Raw genomic sequence first — 15,564 nt, forward strand, 5'->3', positions numbered from 1 at the left:
TTCAAAGCATGCCAGGTGGCCTTATCTCCTGGGCCTCACCCGCCCTCCACTCTCCTTAAGAAAATCAATTACCAGCCGTTGTATTTCCAATTTCCACTTGCCATCCATCTGTCCAGCCAAAAACCCAACCCTCTGTCCTGCCAACTTCGGCCCCCAACGCTGCTGGTCAGGTCACCCCTTCTATTCCTTGAAAAGCCCCTGAGCAAGCTCACCTTCTCCAGCAGGCCTCCCGACTACACCATTCCCAGGGGCTCCTCCTCCCTGGGCACCTTCCCGGCCCCTCTCGGAGGACTCTGTGCCTGTGACTCCATTAGTGGCTGCCTTCCCTCCCACTCCCAAAGTTTGCTGCCTCTTTGGTACCACTTTGAGGTGTGATTCCCAAGAGGCCGGTGGCTTTATGTAGCTGTGTGAGTTATGGTGTCAAAGATCACAAGGGACCAGCTTAGCTGAAAAGTTAAGGGTTTGGGTGATGAAAATGTCCTTGCTAAAAAGGGTCATATAAACGAGGCATCATGGTGCAAATTTACACTAAGCCAGTCCGGTTAAGAGCTTAAAGCTCTGCAAAGCAGGGAGTTGGATGGACTGATGTCACAGGACCCTTCCATCTCTGACCTCCTCTGAGCTAGAGCGTTAGCCCTGGGGGGCCTTGCCCTGCCAAGCCTGGACTGGAGGAGGAGGAGGAGGCGGGGTGAGTGGGAGGGGCGGAGGGAGCAGAGGCGCCTGCAGCAACCGACACCTGCTCCAGCCCTCCCTGTCCACCAACAGTCGATCCAGAGCCTCCAGCAAGCAGCAGCTGCACACAGTGAGGAGGGAGCAGACAGGAAGCGGGAGGCCAGCTGTACACCCAGGTAAGTGGGCATTCACACCTGGCTGCCTACCCAGGCCAGGGTAGGGCCAGGATGGAGACACTAGTCTGCCGTCCAGCTTTCCTATGCAGGAAGGGGCAGGCAGTGGGCAGGACATCTGCTTGGGGAGCATTGCCTGGCTGGGCAATCACACGCTGGGGTGCATCTGTATCCCCTCTCGGCGACTCCAGTTATCTGGAGAAGAGAATTTCACTGAGTCTGTCTGGGTGGTTCTGTCCTGGCTCTAATTTTCTGGACACAGCTTGACTTTGGGTGTGATATGATGACCAGATTAAAAATATCACTAGCAGTGCAGAATAAGGACCTCGGGCTGAGACTTGTTATATTTTGGTTAATAACATGGTCAAAGCAGTGGAGAGAAACCCGTTTGGCTCTTCCTACCACAGTTTCTACCAGTTGAGAAGTAGCAGGGACCACCTGGGGGTAGCAGGGACCTGGATCTGCAGGATGGATCTGGGGAGGGTGGGGTGCCATGGGTCCTGGAGAGGGGCCAGGGAGACACTGCCCCGGGGTTCCAGTGCTGAGAGTGTTGTTGGGACAGCTGAAGTGAGGATACAAGTTGCTATTTGCTTCTGGAAAGAACTGAAATTCTTCTTGAATGTGGGAATGAATTATGGAGAGAGTTCATTTCCTTTCTCATCCCTTCCGGCCGAGACCACATCCCTCTAGTCTCCCACCCAATAGCTCTCTTCCCCTATGTCACTGAAAACCAAATCTGGCTCATTCTAGAAGAGAGCGGAGCTCCAGAAGTGGATGGCTTAACGTCTCACCCCTGAGTTCCCCCAAGGGCTCTGCTCCTCTTGCCCTCCTCCGCTGGGAGCTCTAGGCGGGAGGCTGGAGGGAGAAGAGTGGTATTAGCGTTATTTCTTCATGTGTGACCAATAGCTGAGTAACGGACTGATAGCTCGTGATGATGGTGTGCGTGGCGATGGGGATGATGACTCAGATAGCTGTGTTGAACTCCAACTACTCCAGTGTGGGGTTACCAACTGTGCCAGTGCACTTGCATCTACCGGGAGGCTGCACTGAGGGGTGGCTGGGACGGAGGCCCCTGCAGCCCTCCTCCTGGCCACGGCCAGCTGGGTCCCCGTCTGTTGGTGACTGCCTTCCCTCCCACCCTTCCTCGTGACTCCCTTCGGCGTAGCGCCTGCGGCACCTGTGACCGCTCCAGAACGCAGTTGGCGTACCATGGCATTCCAGCATGCTAGGGTGCAGCGTCTGGGCTGGTGAGGGGCCGCCAGGAGCCAGAAATGCCAGTGGGTGGGCAGTTGCGAAATGGAGCAATCTCCATGGGAGAGAGCAATCTGCTCTGTCATGTGTGATTCTATATTAACTGCAGGGATCTTTGGGCAGAAAATGGAGTCCCCAAAATGGAACCACTTGGCCATGGGCCAATCGCACAGAGGGTAGGACTGCTGGAGAATTCTTTCAAGTCGTCCCCCGAACCCTGATTTATGGCACTCATCCCATCCCAGAGCCAACCCCCTTCCTCTCCTGTGTGGGACTCCCCATTGATCATAACAGATGGATGCAATTAAGAGGAAATCGGGAGAGATGGCGGTAGTGAGAGAATGGAAAATACTCCTGTTCACCTGACACTATAATTCACTGGCTTCAGAAGGGGGCACATGGATTTATGGGGATCCTACTGTCATAGGCCAAGAAGAGCTTAAGAGCAGCAAAGTTGAGGACTCTGCCCAGGAGACCTTATGACCGGAAGGATTCCAGATTGGTGGAGTGTGGGAGGTAGAGGGCTTCGGGGTCCAGCCAGAAAAATCTCAGAGCTGGGGAAGGAGCCAGGAGACCCAAAGAATGTCCTTGAAGAATTCTCATTCCAGAGTCAATGGGGCAAGCTGTTACACAGCTGGAAAGATCCTGAATGAGTCTGAGTTCCCCAGGTTTGGGCTGTCTGTGTCTCACCCTCTGAGCAGGGTCATCACAGTGTACAGGCTCAGCCCATGGTTCCCTTTACCTGGGAACGTTAACAACTGGGTAGCATCCTACCCCCTCCCTGACCTCTGAGAAACTGGTTTTGCTGGGGACAGGGAATTGCAGGAAACTTCAGTGGCATTCGTGGGTTAGAAAAGCTCTCGGAGGCAGCAGCTTTTCCAAGCTCCCACCCCAGACATTGGCTGATGCACTGATGGTGTGGCGGACTGGGGTGAGACCAGCCTGAATCTCTCAAAAGCAATTCCACTTCTGTTCTCAGGAAAATAGAACTTCCACCCTCAGAGGAGTCAAAGCGGAGACAGAGCCATGGCAGGTGAGAGAAGAACAAACCTCCCCTCCCAACCCTCCCTGGCGATCTTCACCAGGACAGAGAAGAGAGAAGTGGTAGGGATCAGAGATTTCTGGGAACTCACCCATCTCGTTTCGTTTGCTTGTTTGCTTGTTTTGAGACAGAGTCTCATTCTTGTTGCCTGGGCTGGAGTGCAGCTGTGCGATCTCAGCTCATTGCAACTTCTGCCTCTTGGGTTCAAGTGATTCTCCGGCCTTAGCCTCCCGAGTAGCTGGGATTACAGGCTCGTGCGACCACACCCGGCTAATTTTTGTATTTTTAGTAGAGACTGAGTTTCACCATGTTGGCCAGGCTGGTCTTGAACTCCTGACCTTATGTGATCCACCCTCCTCAGCCTCCCAAAGTGCTGGGATTATAGATGTGAGCCACCATGATAGGCACTTTTTTTTTTTTTTAGCGCCTTGGCTTTGGGTTTTGATTTGTTTTCCTGAGTAAGGGGTAAAGAGCCCCCACATGAGCTCCTGCTTCCTGAGAAGGAATCCTTTCCCATTCTCTTTTCCCAGCTTTTCCTCAGAGACACACTCAGGGTCTTCCCCGGGTACCCTACCCACTCCCTAGAGGCTCCATTCACACCGCTGGAGGGCGGCCACCAGATTCCCAGTAGAGAATTAAAAAGTAGTGTGCACAGGCAGGAGGTGGGACAGATACTCCTGCCCCAACAGTAGGAGCGAGAAGGGGCTTCTTGCTCCTCGGGTGAGTGGGTAAATGCTCATTCTGTGGAAGGGCCACCCAATAGGAGGAGGCGAGAGGCCCATCTCCCTCTCTCCTGTGTTCTCTAGGAAAGCTCCGGAAGTCCCACATCCCTGGGGTGAGCATCTGGCAACTGGTGGAGGAGATCCCTGAAGGCTACAGCACGCCGGACTTTGAGCAGAAGCCCGTCACCTTGGCTCTGCCAGAGGGTGAGGGCTCAGAGGGGAGCTACAGAGGGGAGGCAAGATTCCTGCTCCCCTACCTCCCAGGAGAGAGGCCTGGAGCACCCACCTTCCTGGGCACCCAGGCCCTACATCCATCACCAGGCCGTAGCCCGTCTCCCTCCTATCCTTGAGGGGGTATGCGCTTGCCTGGAACCCTAGAATTGACAAGGGGCCTGGGGAAAAAAGTGGATAAAGAGAATGAAGAGACACAATGCTATTCTGGTGTGAGAAATATCTGGGAGGCAAGGATGGAAAATGCTAAACTGGGGAGCAGGGAGAGGCTGTGATTTTCCCTGGTCCCTCCTTCCTTGCTTCAAAGCCACTGCTGCAGAGAGGCACTGTTAAAACAGGTGATCTGACTCCTCCCAACCCTCGCCTCCAGGCAGCAGCTCCCGCAGCAGCTCCCACAGTGGCTCACAGGCTGGGCTCAGGAAGGCCCTTCTAGAAGGCCACATAAGGAAGTGTCTGGGAAAGCGGTGGGAACAAAGGCTTGTTGGGGGAAAAGTGGGAACTGGTGTTCCTTCCCCAACATACATCCGTGCAATAAATTTTAGTTCATAACATTCTGCAAATAAGAAAAAGAACGGTATTTTATTTTTCTAACTCTGGAACAAGGTAATGAGAAATTGGGAAGGGTCCTTGAGCCTTTGGTCTGTATTTGGTCTATATTGCATGTTCCTGGTGGGAGGCTGAGGGATTCCTTGAGGGTGGGCAGTTCCCAGGCCTTCATGCCAGGCATGGAGCTTGGAGTCTTCTCTGAGGCTGGAACCTGTGTCTCATGACCAGCTCCTTTGGGCACCAAATAGCCATTCCTTCCCATGGTTGTGATTCCTCCTTCCCCTAGAGAGTAGGAAGGGAATCCACAAAAATCTCTCTCTCTCTTTTTTTTTTTTTTTTTGAGATGGAGTCTTGCTCTGTTGCCCAGGCTGCAGTGCAGTGGCACGATCTCCACTCACCACAACCTCTGCCTCCTGGGTTCAAGCGATTCTCCTGTCTCAGCCTCCTGAGAAACTGGTACTACAGGCACGTGCTACCATGCCTGGCTAATTTTTTTATTTTTAGTAGAGACAGGGTTTCACTGTGTTGGTCAGACTGGTCTCAAACTCCTGACCTAAGGTGATCCACCCATCTCAGCCTCCCAAAGTGCTAGCCCCTGTGCTCAGCTGGAACTCACAAAAGCTCATTCCCTTTCCAGTCTTGGCAGAGCCTTCCGATTCCTTGTTCATCCACTCTCAAAGAAAAGCCCCTCTCCCCCAAAGCCCTGCTGGCCTTTCCTTTCACCAGGGCCAGTCCAGCTGCCTCTTTCCCTCAAGCAGCCCGAGCTTCTGCAATACAGAAAGAGGAAAGACGCCCTCTGGGCGCCTGGAATCTGCTGCTTTCCACCTGCATGTTCTGAGTCCTGAGTCAAGGGGACCAAGACCTGGCACCCTTTTTGGAAGGGGTAGTTGAAATATCTAGAAGAGGAAGATGATATAAATTAGAATTTAAATAAAGAACACAGCCACCATCTCCCAACTTGTCAGCCTCCCTGTCCGTCTCCTCCTGCTGCAGGGAAAAATGCTGTTTTTCGGGCTCTGGTCTGTGGGGAGCCCAGGCCGGAGGTGCGTTGGCAGAACTCCAAAGGTGACCTCAGTAACTCCAGCAAGTACAACATCTCCTCCAGCCCGGGCAGCAAGGAGCATGTGCTGCAGGTAAGAACCACAGCTCTTCCCTCGACCTGGGTCTACTCATCTCTTCCCATCCCCTTGGAGGTCTCTTTGGCAGCCTCCAATCCCTAGAGGAGTAAGACACAGTCCTCTCTGAAGTTGAATCCATTCAACTTCATCTTGTGACTCAAAGTTGCCTGAGCCAAGAATGGGTCTGGCAGACTCGCAGATACCTCTGCTGATAACCTGGGAGGTGGTGTAGACCGGAGCGTAAGAGCTCAAGCTCTGAAGTCAGACTGCCTGGGTTACAATCCCAGGCCCACCACCTTGGCTTTGGAAAGTCACTTGCCTCTTTCTACCTCTGTCTCCTCATTTGTAAAAATGGGGCAATAATAGTGTCTACTTTAAGGAGTTGTTATGAGCTGTAGTTGGGACAGATCTCGCTCTGTCACCCAGGCTGGAGTGCAGTGGCACAATCTTGGCTCAATGCAACCTCCACCTTCCAGGTTCAAGTGATTCTCCTGCCTTGGCCTCCTGAGTAGCTAGATTTATAGGCATGCACCACCACGCCAGGCCAAGTTTTGTATTTTCAGTAGAGATGGGGTTTCACCATGTTGAGCAGGCTGGTCTTGAACTCCTAACCACAGGTGATCCATCTGCCTCGGCCTCCTAAAGTGCTGGGATTACCGACGTGAGCCACTGTGCCTGGCCGGGAGTTGTTACAAGGATGAAAGTTTTATGTAAAGTGTCTAACTAGTGCCTGGCCTGTAGTGAGTACACAATCAATCTTGGCTAATCTTAGCAATGTTACAAACACTAACCATGGGATACCTACTATAGCCAGGCCCGGGGCTAGATATTCGACATAGGTTATATATCTAGTTCTAATCATTCACCACTTTTTTGAGGTATTATATTCCCATCTTATAAACGAAGAAACTAAAGTTTAGAGAAGTTAAGTAACTTTTCCAAAGTCCCACAGCTAGTAATACAGACTGTTTTCCATCCCAGGTCCATCTGACCCAGAAAACACACTCTTTCTACTCGCTACATTGCCTCTGATGGCAAAGAATTGGTACATCCACCCTCTGTCCCGAACCTGGCTTTTGTTTTGGGGTCTCTCTTTCCTGATAAAGATTGTGAGCTCCCTGAGGACAAGGACCACGTCTTACTCACTTTATACCCCAACACATAGCTGTGTCTAGTAAACAGAGGAAGGGTACATGGTCGCCCCGTCCCTCTGCCCTTGGCCTCTCTGCAGATCAACAAGCTGACAGGCGAGGACACAGATCTGTACCGCTGCACAGCAGTGAATGTGTACGGAGAGGCTGCGTGCTCAGCGAGACTCACTGTCATCGAAGGTGGGCGTTTCCCCGAGCTCGTCTCATCAGTGCATGGGGCAGAGAGCCTGCAGAAGAATCAGAGGCCCCGTGGCCGGTGAGGGAGGAGAGGGGAGGGGAGGCCTACGGGGGCTGCTGCAGCTGCCGCTGCCCCATTTTGTGCTGGGCTCCCGACTTTATCCACGTGCACACTGAGTCTGCATGTGTTTTAAAAGTCGCACCTTGGCTGATTCTCTGAAGGATATTCTCTTGGCCCAGTCAATAGACAGGACCTGAAAACTGGCTTCTAGTCCTAGAGCTTCTGCTAACTCATTCAATGGGCTTTGTTTTCCTCTCGGGGTCTCGGTTTCTCTCCTGTACAAAGGATCTTTTAGACAGGCCATGCCAGAGGTGACAAACAGGTCACACAAAGGCCAAATTCTCTCTCAGGCATGTTTTTTTTTGGCATGCATCATGTTTGAAATTTTTTAAACTGTCAACCTGTGGTAATTAAAAGGTAGGTTTGTCTCGAGGAAGCAGGTCTAGTCTCACCATTTGTTATGCTTACAATTGATCTGCCTACAAGTAGCAGAAAATCCTATTAAGAGTAGCCTAAGAAATAGATATTTTCATCTCTCAAATAGTAAGAAGTTCTGAGAGTGGCATCCAGGGCTCACAACACAGCTCAGGGCTGCCATGGGAGAGCTGATTCTTTCGGTCCCCCTACTCTGCCATCCTTAGCAGGCTGGCTCATCACCTCATCACCGTAAGAGGGTTATGGTAGATCCAAACTTAATCCATGTTCAGGGTAGGAAGACGGCAGAAGTGGCCCAGGTCCACTTGCCTCTCTTAATTTTTTTTTTTTTTTTGAGACAGAGTCTCACTCCATCACACAGGCAGGAGTGCAGTGGCACGATCTCTGCTCACTGCAACCTCCACCTCCCAGGTTTAAGGGATTCTCCTCCCTCAGCCTCCTGAGTAGCTGGGATTACAGGTGTGCACAACCACGCCTGGCTAATTTTTGTATTTTTAGTTGAGACAGGGCTTCACCATGTTGGCCAGGCTGGTCTCGAACTCCTGGTCTCAGGTGATCCACCCGCCAAAGCCTCCCAAAGTGCTGGGATTACAGGCGTGAGCCACTGTGCCCAGCCTTTTATTTTTTATTTTTTGAGACCTGTTGCCCAGGCTGGAGTGCAGTGGCGTGATTACAGCTCACTGCAGCCTTGAGGTTCAAGTGATCCTCCCACCTCAGCCTCCCAAGTAGCTGGGACCAAATGCATGCATCATCACACCCAGCTAATTATTTTTTTTGTAGAGGCCAGGTCTCCCTTTGTTGCCCAGGCTGGTCTGGAACTCCTGGGCTCAAGCTATCCTCCCACCTTGGCCTCCCAAAATGCTGGGATTACAGGTGTGAGCCACTATGCCCAGCCCATCCACCCTTTTTATAGAGGAAGCAAAAGCTTTCTTAGAAATTCCTGGAGTTCATTGGTCAGAATTATGTCACATGAGCATGCTAGTTGCAAAGGAACCTGGGAAGGCGAGTGTTTAGCTTTTTCCGCCTTTCTAGTGGAAGCAGATGATGAGGGTTACAAATGGCTGCAGGATCAGCCGAACAGCAGTGTCTGACCTATACCCTGAAATGGCAGCTCCCAGGTGGAATGAAAGAGCAGCTGCCCAAAATTTTAGAGACTCTTGAGTTTGTTGTGGTTGCCAGTGTCTGCTTCAGGCGTTTATGGCACCTCCCTGGCCCCTGTGGATACATGACTGGGCCTCCCCAGCATGAGATCATGCTCAGGTTGGTCCCCTTGGTCATGGTAAGGCTCTGGGGTCAAAAAGCTTCTGATGGACAGACCCTCCACCCTGCTCCATCCCTCTTGCTCGGGATCGTCCATGCCTTAGAGGACTGTGGGGAGAGCAGGGCTCTGGGATCCGTCAGTTCCTCAGGAAGACCATCAACGTGTCTCTCTTCTCTCCCTGCTTGTCCACATCGACTCCTTCCTCTCCACCCTGGATGATCCAGTTGGCTTTAGGAAGAATCGGAAGAGGCAAAAGGAACCGCAGGAAGGTAAGTAGATTTGTCAGAAACCTCCTTGGGGCCTGCGGGGGAGGCTACTTATTTCCCGGTGTTCCCTGCCTGGTCAAGCCACCATGCACACCTTGTGGGTCACTGCCAGCCTTCAGGAGAGCCCCTTCCTAAGGCCCAGGTGGCAGCACGGACCACACAGAAAAGCCCTGCGTCGACCCTCAGGCATCCCATCTGGGACTGGGGTCTCATTCCTGCTCCTTTTCCAGACCTCAGGAAGGAGCTGATGGACTTCCGGAAGTTGCTGAAAAAGAGGTGGGTTTGGGCCTGTCCATGAGGGATTTTGGAGGCTCCCATAGTATACATTCTCTGCTATTTCCATAAGTAAGCTGGGCTCAGGTGCCACCTCCAACCGAGACAGCAGGGAGCTAGACTGCCGGTAGCAGATGGGAGGATGGGAAGGACGCTGAACTGGGAATTCTGGCTCCAGCTCTCCTGCTTCAAAGCTCCGCATCCTCGACTTAATTATCTCTCCTCTGATTCCTCCTTTGCAAAATGTGGTGGTCCACTGGAACACTGATGTAACTTTTTTAAAAAAGCAACAGAACAATGCAACACCCACTTTCCCGCAGATATCTTACATAGAAATCTACAAGTCGTTAGCAGCAGTTTCTCCTGAAAGCTGGAGCTGTGGGGTGAGGCTTTCCCCACTGGTCTCTGAATCCTTCTGGTCCCCACAGTGGTCAGTCCCAGAGATTCCAGGCTCTGTGCTTCCTCGAGTGCAGATAGAGCAGCTTCCCAGGACTACTTGGGGCACCAGAGCCAGGTGACCAACAGGGGAACCGGGGTTCCTCTGACCTCTGACCTGCCGGCCTTGCTCTCCAGGGCCCCACCAGCCCCCGAGGAAAAGATAGACCTTGGGCAGGTGTGGCAGCTGCTGATGACGGCAGACAGGAAGGACTACGAGCAGATCTGCATGAAGTATGGCATCGTCGACTACCGGGGCATGCTGCGCAGGCTGCAGGAGATGAAGAAGGAGCAGGAGGACAAGATGGCACAGGTGCCTCACCCCACGCCCACCCCTCACCGCATGCCCACCCCACACACCTGGACCACAGTGCCTCACCCCACCCCACCCCTCACCGCATGCCTACCCCACACACCTGGACCACAGTGCCTCACCCCACGCCCACCCCTCACCGCATGCCCACCCCACACACCTGGACCTCAGTGCCTCACCCCACGCCCACCCCTCACCGCATGCCCACCCCACACACCTGGACCTCAGTGCCTCACCCCACGCCCACCCCTCACCACATGCCCACCCCACACACCTGGACCACAGTGCCTCACCCCACGCCCACCCCTCACCGCATGCCCACCCCTCACCGCACGCCCACCCCACACACCTGGACCACAGTGCCTCACTCCACGCCCACCCCTCACCGCATGCCCAGACCACACACCTGGACCACAGTGCCTCACCCCATGCCCACCCCTCACCTCATACCCACCCCTCACCGCATGCCCACCCCTCACCGCATGCCCACCCCTCACTGCATGCCCACCCCACACACCTGGACCTCAGTGCCTCACCCCACGCCCACCCCTCACCGCATGCCCACTCCACACACCTGGACCACAGTGCCTCACTCCACGCCCACCCCTCACCGCATGCCCACCCCTCACCGCATGCCCACCCCACACACCTGGACCACAGTGCCTCATCCCATGCCCACCCCTCACCACATGCCCACTCCACACACCTGGACCACAGTGCCTCACCCCATGCCCACCCCTCCATGCCCACCGCACACACCTGGACCACAGTGCCTCACCCCATGCCCACCCCTCACCGCATGCCCACCGCACACACCTGGACCACAGTGCCTTACCCCATGCCCACCCCTCCATGCCCACCGCACACACCTGGACCACAGTGCCTCACCCCACGCCCACCCCTCACCACATGCCCACATCACACGCCTGGACCACAGGTGCCTCACACCTGGAGGTGGGCTTGGAGGCAGACCCTAGAAAACCAAGTATGGTCGAGGGGCCTGTCTCCATCTAGCCCCCAGTGGGGTATCTGGCTAAGGCCCTGGGACCCCAGGTTGGTGCCCTGCCTTTGCAACCTGGTTCTGATACTTACTAAACTCTGGAGCTTTGGAAGAGTTAGGGCCTCTGTTTCACGGTTTCGCAATCTTTAAAATGGAAATTATAGTCATGCCTACCTCATAGGGTTATTGGGAGGATAAATGAGAGAATGTACTTAAAGTACTTAGCCTAGTGCCTGATACATGGTAAGGGGCTGATGTTTGCTGTCATTACCATCGTCGCCAGATCGGGAGGTACCCGGTTATTTCTAAAGGCTTCTACAGAAGGGAATTTCACAGTTCCCATTAGCACTCCGATCCCAGAATCTTATCAACTGTACCAGGAAGTTCTTTCTTGTGTCTAACTTAACTATAGCATGTCTAATTTTTCTTCTGAAAATGGAAAACAACTAGTTTTTATTATCCTGAAAATAGTACCTTATCCCCTTGAAGGATAAGTTTCCTTAAACCTGACACCCAGGGTCTCAGCTTTCTCTCCTCCAAGGTTTCTCATTGGCTTTAACACACGACCCAGCACAGAGCTTTGTACACAGTAGGTGTTCGACTAATGTTTGTTAGAAGAACAGATGAATAGAAAAGCCCTACTGTGTTACCTGGACACCTGGGGTCTTTTCTTGGTTGTCCTCGTGGCCTGATCTCTCAACTTCCTTGCTTGAGGGGCTTGCTTCTCCCCGCTTCAGTGCATGCTCGCCTGGGATGCTGTGGGCCTAGGATGGTACCAGGGCCTATGAGGGTTTGGAGTACCCCAAAGAGAGGACTCCAGGAAATCTCCTGGTGGGTTTGTCTGCTCTGCAGTACATCAACACCATCGCCAACTTGAGACACGTCAGGGTCACCAAGGAGGGAATTGCGAAGTTTGACCTGGAGCTGGATCTCAAGGATTCTCAGAGCAAGATTTACCTGTACAAGGTGAGGCTGGAGGGGCTATGGGTGGGGGGATCTGGCAGGGCTGCTGCAGGTCTAGTGAGGTGGGAATGATGAGTACCCTGGATTCCCCCATGGGAACAACCGGAGCACACAAGTGGTGAGCCCCTCAGCCCATGGAGTTCCTGGTTGGAGCTGGGCCAAACTGTGGTGTAGACTGTCCATCCACAGGGACTTCAGATCTCACACTGAGCAACCAGGCTCCCCAGCTGGGCCTGTGACTCTCTGTATATTGTGGCTAACGCCAGAGCACAGGGGTGAAAAGAGGGCTCTGAGAAAGTGCACCCCTTTCCATCTGGGCTTTCTTTCCGGAGACTTAACACATCCCTACCTGGGCTCTAGGAGTAATTACCTGCCAACCAGATGGGGGCAGAGGCAAGTGGGGAGCAGTTGGTAAAATTTGGCTAGTTCTGTAGCCAAACTCATCCAGCTCCATCACTTACAAGCTGTGTGACTTCAGACAAGATACTTATCTCCCCATGCCTCGGTTTCCTCACTCGTGAACTGGGGGTCATAGAGGACCTGCCTCACGACATCATGTGTGACTTGCCCCTCCCCCCACCTCTCTGCTTATTCCAGCTTCTCTTCCCCTTGCCCTTTATTCCTGCCCCACTGGCCTCGTCCCTGTTCCTTTGCCCCAGCTATTCCCTCTGCTTAGCATGCTCATCCCCGATATCAACAGGACTAATCTCTTTGTGGCAGAGAGACTTCCCTCGGCCGCTCCGTGTGATTCCCCTATACCCCTCCAGCCCCATCCTGACACTCCAGAGCCCTGAACCCATATCTACCTTTTTGTTCCCTAATTCTATTTCTTTCTAACATAAAATATTTACTGACTTATGACATTTATTATTTATATGCCCCCCCTAGGATTTTAGCTAGTGAGAGCGGGAATCTCTGCGGGTTTCTTCTTTGTTCTTTTTGTTTTGAGACAGAGTCTTTCTCTGTCACCAGGCTGGAGTGCAGTGGGGCAATCTTGGCTCACTGCAACCTCCGCTTCCCGGGTTCAAGCAATTCTCCTGCCTCAGCCTCCCGAGTAGCTGGGACTACAGGCGCGCGCCACCACGCCCAGCTAATTTTTGTATTTTTAGTAGAGACGGGGTTTCATTCACTATGTTGGCCAGGATAGTATCGATCTCTTGACCTTGTGATCTGCCCATCTTTGTTTTATTCATTGATGTGTCCTAAGTACCTAAAACAGTGCCGGGCACACAGTGGGCCCCTCATAAGTATTAGCCGTTGTTAATATTCAGCAAGTAGCAAACCTATCTAGGGCTTAGTTAAAGTAGGTATGCATATAGATTACTGGGTTTTGTAGAGCCTTACAGATATCTGATGGTATTCTCTGAAAGTTCCCGTTGGTGAGTAAGTTGAGCTGGGGCGCCTGGGCCATTGCTGTTGTGTCCTGCCTCTCTGCTATCCTCGCCGGGCCGCTGGGCGGTAATTACTCATAGCCTGAGCTGGAATGTCAGTAACTTCAGGTGCCCCTTTGCACAGCACATGCAGAGTTTTCGCTCCATGGACATTCCTAGAGCATGTATTCCCATCCAGCTCTCAATCCCTGTTCCCATGTCCTCCAGGCCCTGCTGTCTGCCCCACCCCAGCTCCTCCATGACTCCAGGAATCTTCTGTCTGGTGACTGGGCCAGGGGGAGAAAACTGCTGGCTATAACCAGAATGGGACTGGGGCAGGAAGCACTGGGGACCCACTGAGGACCCTCTTCCTTTTCTGCCTTAGGATGGTGAGATGATCCCCTATGGCTTCAACAACCAGACCAAGCACAGTCTGCGCCGGCTGGGGAAGCGCTACGAATTCCAGATCCGGGACCTGCAGCCCGAGGACTCTGGGATCTACCAGGTGAAGGTGGAGGATGCTGTGGTCTTCTCCACAGAGCTGGAGGCCAGTGGTGAGTGGTCTACACTGCTAAAGTTGGAGTCGGGGAGATCCGTTAGAAGTGGAGCCCATGTTGGTGCAAAGTGTGTGTCGGGGGGTAAATGTGACGTGGCCCCCACTGCAAAGTGGGATGCATACCCAGATGGCTAAATTATGATGCTGTCTGTTTTCCAAAAGCCTCGGTGGACGTTCTCTCTTCTCCTGGTGCTGAGCTGGGCTCTACTGAATCATCATCACAGACATAGAGCATACGTGTCATGTCTCTGCTAGATCAGATCCAGACGAGTTGCAGAGGCTCTAGAACGCCTTTCTGTTGCGTGTCTCATCTTCCACAATGCCCCAGCAAGAATCTCTATTTAGGCATCCTCGTGCTCCATACAGACCTTTCCTTTCCTGCTTCCTGTATTCCTTCCCCTTCTAGGAACTGCCACCCCTCCCTCATCAAACTCAGTCCCATCCCCACAAGTGCCTGTGTCCACATCGCTCTCAGAGCACCTGCCAACTCAAGGGGGGTTCTTGGAAGGACAAGGAGAGCCCCAGGGAAGTGAGCTTTGGGCAGATATGTTTATAAGAACACGGCTGAATCGAGGTTTGGGGAGAGAGAAGGGGTGTTGTGTCCCAGCAGCGGGGAGGTGCCCAGAGGGGACTTTGGAAAGCCTGACAGCAGTGCAGGTTGGGAAAAGGAGTATAAGCTTGGGAATCAACCAGACCTGGCTGTGAATCTTGGTTTCCCTTAGCTGCATGAGACTGGGGCAAGTTATTTAACTTTTTAAGCCTCAGTTTTCTCACCTGTAAAAATAAATTAATAATACTGACCTTGGAGATGGTCACAAGGATTAATAAGATCAAGTACTGGCTCTTAGCATGTGGTTTCCTTCATGCACCCACCTTGTCCCCAAATATAACTTTTGGGTTTAGAAGTATAGAATCCCAGAGCTGAAAATAGCCCCATTGCTCATAACGATAACCCCTCACTTTATGTGGGGGGAATTGACACCTGAGGTATGGAGGTGACCTGTCCAAGGTAGCACAGAGAGTTTGTGGCTGAGCTGGTCGAAGCCTGCATTTCTGAACTGCCAGCCTTGCTGCCTTAGGTCACACTGTGTCATAGCATCTAGCTGACACCCCCATTCCTGCTTCCCCGGCAGCCATCCCCCCCAGAGTGGTGGTCCCGCTGACCGAGACCCGCTGTGAGGAGCAGGGTGATGCAGTCTTCGAGTGCACCCTCTCCAGCCCCTGCCCTAGTGCAGCCTGGCATTTCCGGCACCGGCTACTCCACCCCAGTGACAAATATGAAGTGTTTGTGTCCCCTGACGGGCTGACCCACCGGCTGGTGGTGAGGGGGGCCCGTTTTTCAGACATGGGCCCCTACTCACTGGGCACTGGGCTCCACACTTCCAGCGCCTGGCTGGTGGTTGAAGGTGAGTGCTTCACGTCTCCCGGGAAGACCTTGGGGCTGGGAGAGCATGAGGAAGGCGAGGCAGTGGGATTGCCTTTGGTCAGCCATTTACTCTGGAACAATTCCCTTGCTCAGAGAGAATAAGGAAGGCTCCTTAGATCACT

At 53.1% G+C, this 15,564-nt stretch overlaps 1 protein-coding gene across 1 annotated transcript in view; it reads left to right on the forward strand.

Annotated features, from left to right (window-relative positions):
• Window positions 1-761: 761 nt before the first annotated feature.
• IGFN1 (immunoglobulin like and fibronectin type III domain containing 1) overlaps window positions 762-15,564 on the forward strand; it is a 37,184-nt gene continuing 22,381 nt past the window's right edge. Inside the window, exons 1-11 of the mRNA XM_064360223.1 lie at window positions 762-848; window positions 3,076-3,129; window positions 3,945-4,064; window positions 5,631-5,770; window positions 6,987-7,086; window positions 9,065-9,109; window positions 9,337-9,382; window positions 9,953-10,127; window positions 11,980-12,093; window positions 13,846-14,014; window positions 15,150-15,422. Of these exons, the coding sequence (XP_064216293.1) occupies window positions 3,123-3,129; window positions 3,945-4,064; window positions 5,631-5,770; window positions 6,987-7,086; window positions 9,065-9,109; window positions 9,337-9,382; window positions 9,953-10,127; window positions 11,980-12,093; window positions 13,846-14,014; window positions 15,150-15,422 (1,189 nt within the window). The 5' untranslated portion in view covers window positions 762-848; window positions 3,076-3,122. The remainder of the gene's footprint in view (window positions 849-3,075; window positions 3,130-3,944; window positions 4,065-5,630; window positions 5,771-6,986; window positions 7,087-9,064; window positions 9,110-9,336; window positions 9,383-9,952; window positions 10,128-11,979; window positions 12,094-13,845; window positions 14,015-15,149; window positions 15,423-15,564) is intronic.

The sequence above is a fragment of the Aotus nancymaae genome, unplaced genomic scaffold, assembly GCF_030222135.1.
Source record: "Aotus nancymaae isolate 86718 unplaced genomic scaffold, 86718_ANA_hifiasm-v0.15.2.pri h1tg000039l, whole genome shotgun sequence".
NCBI classification, from domain to species: domain Eukaryota; kingdom Metazoa; phylum Chordata; class Mammalia; order Primates; family Aotidae; genus Aotus; species Aotus nancymaae.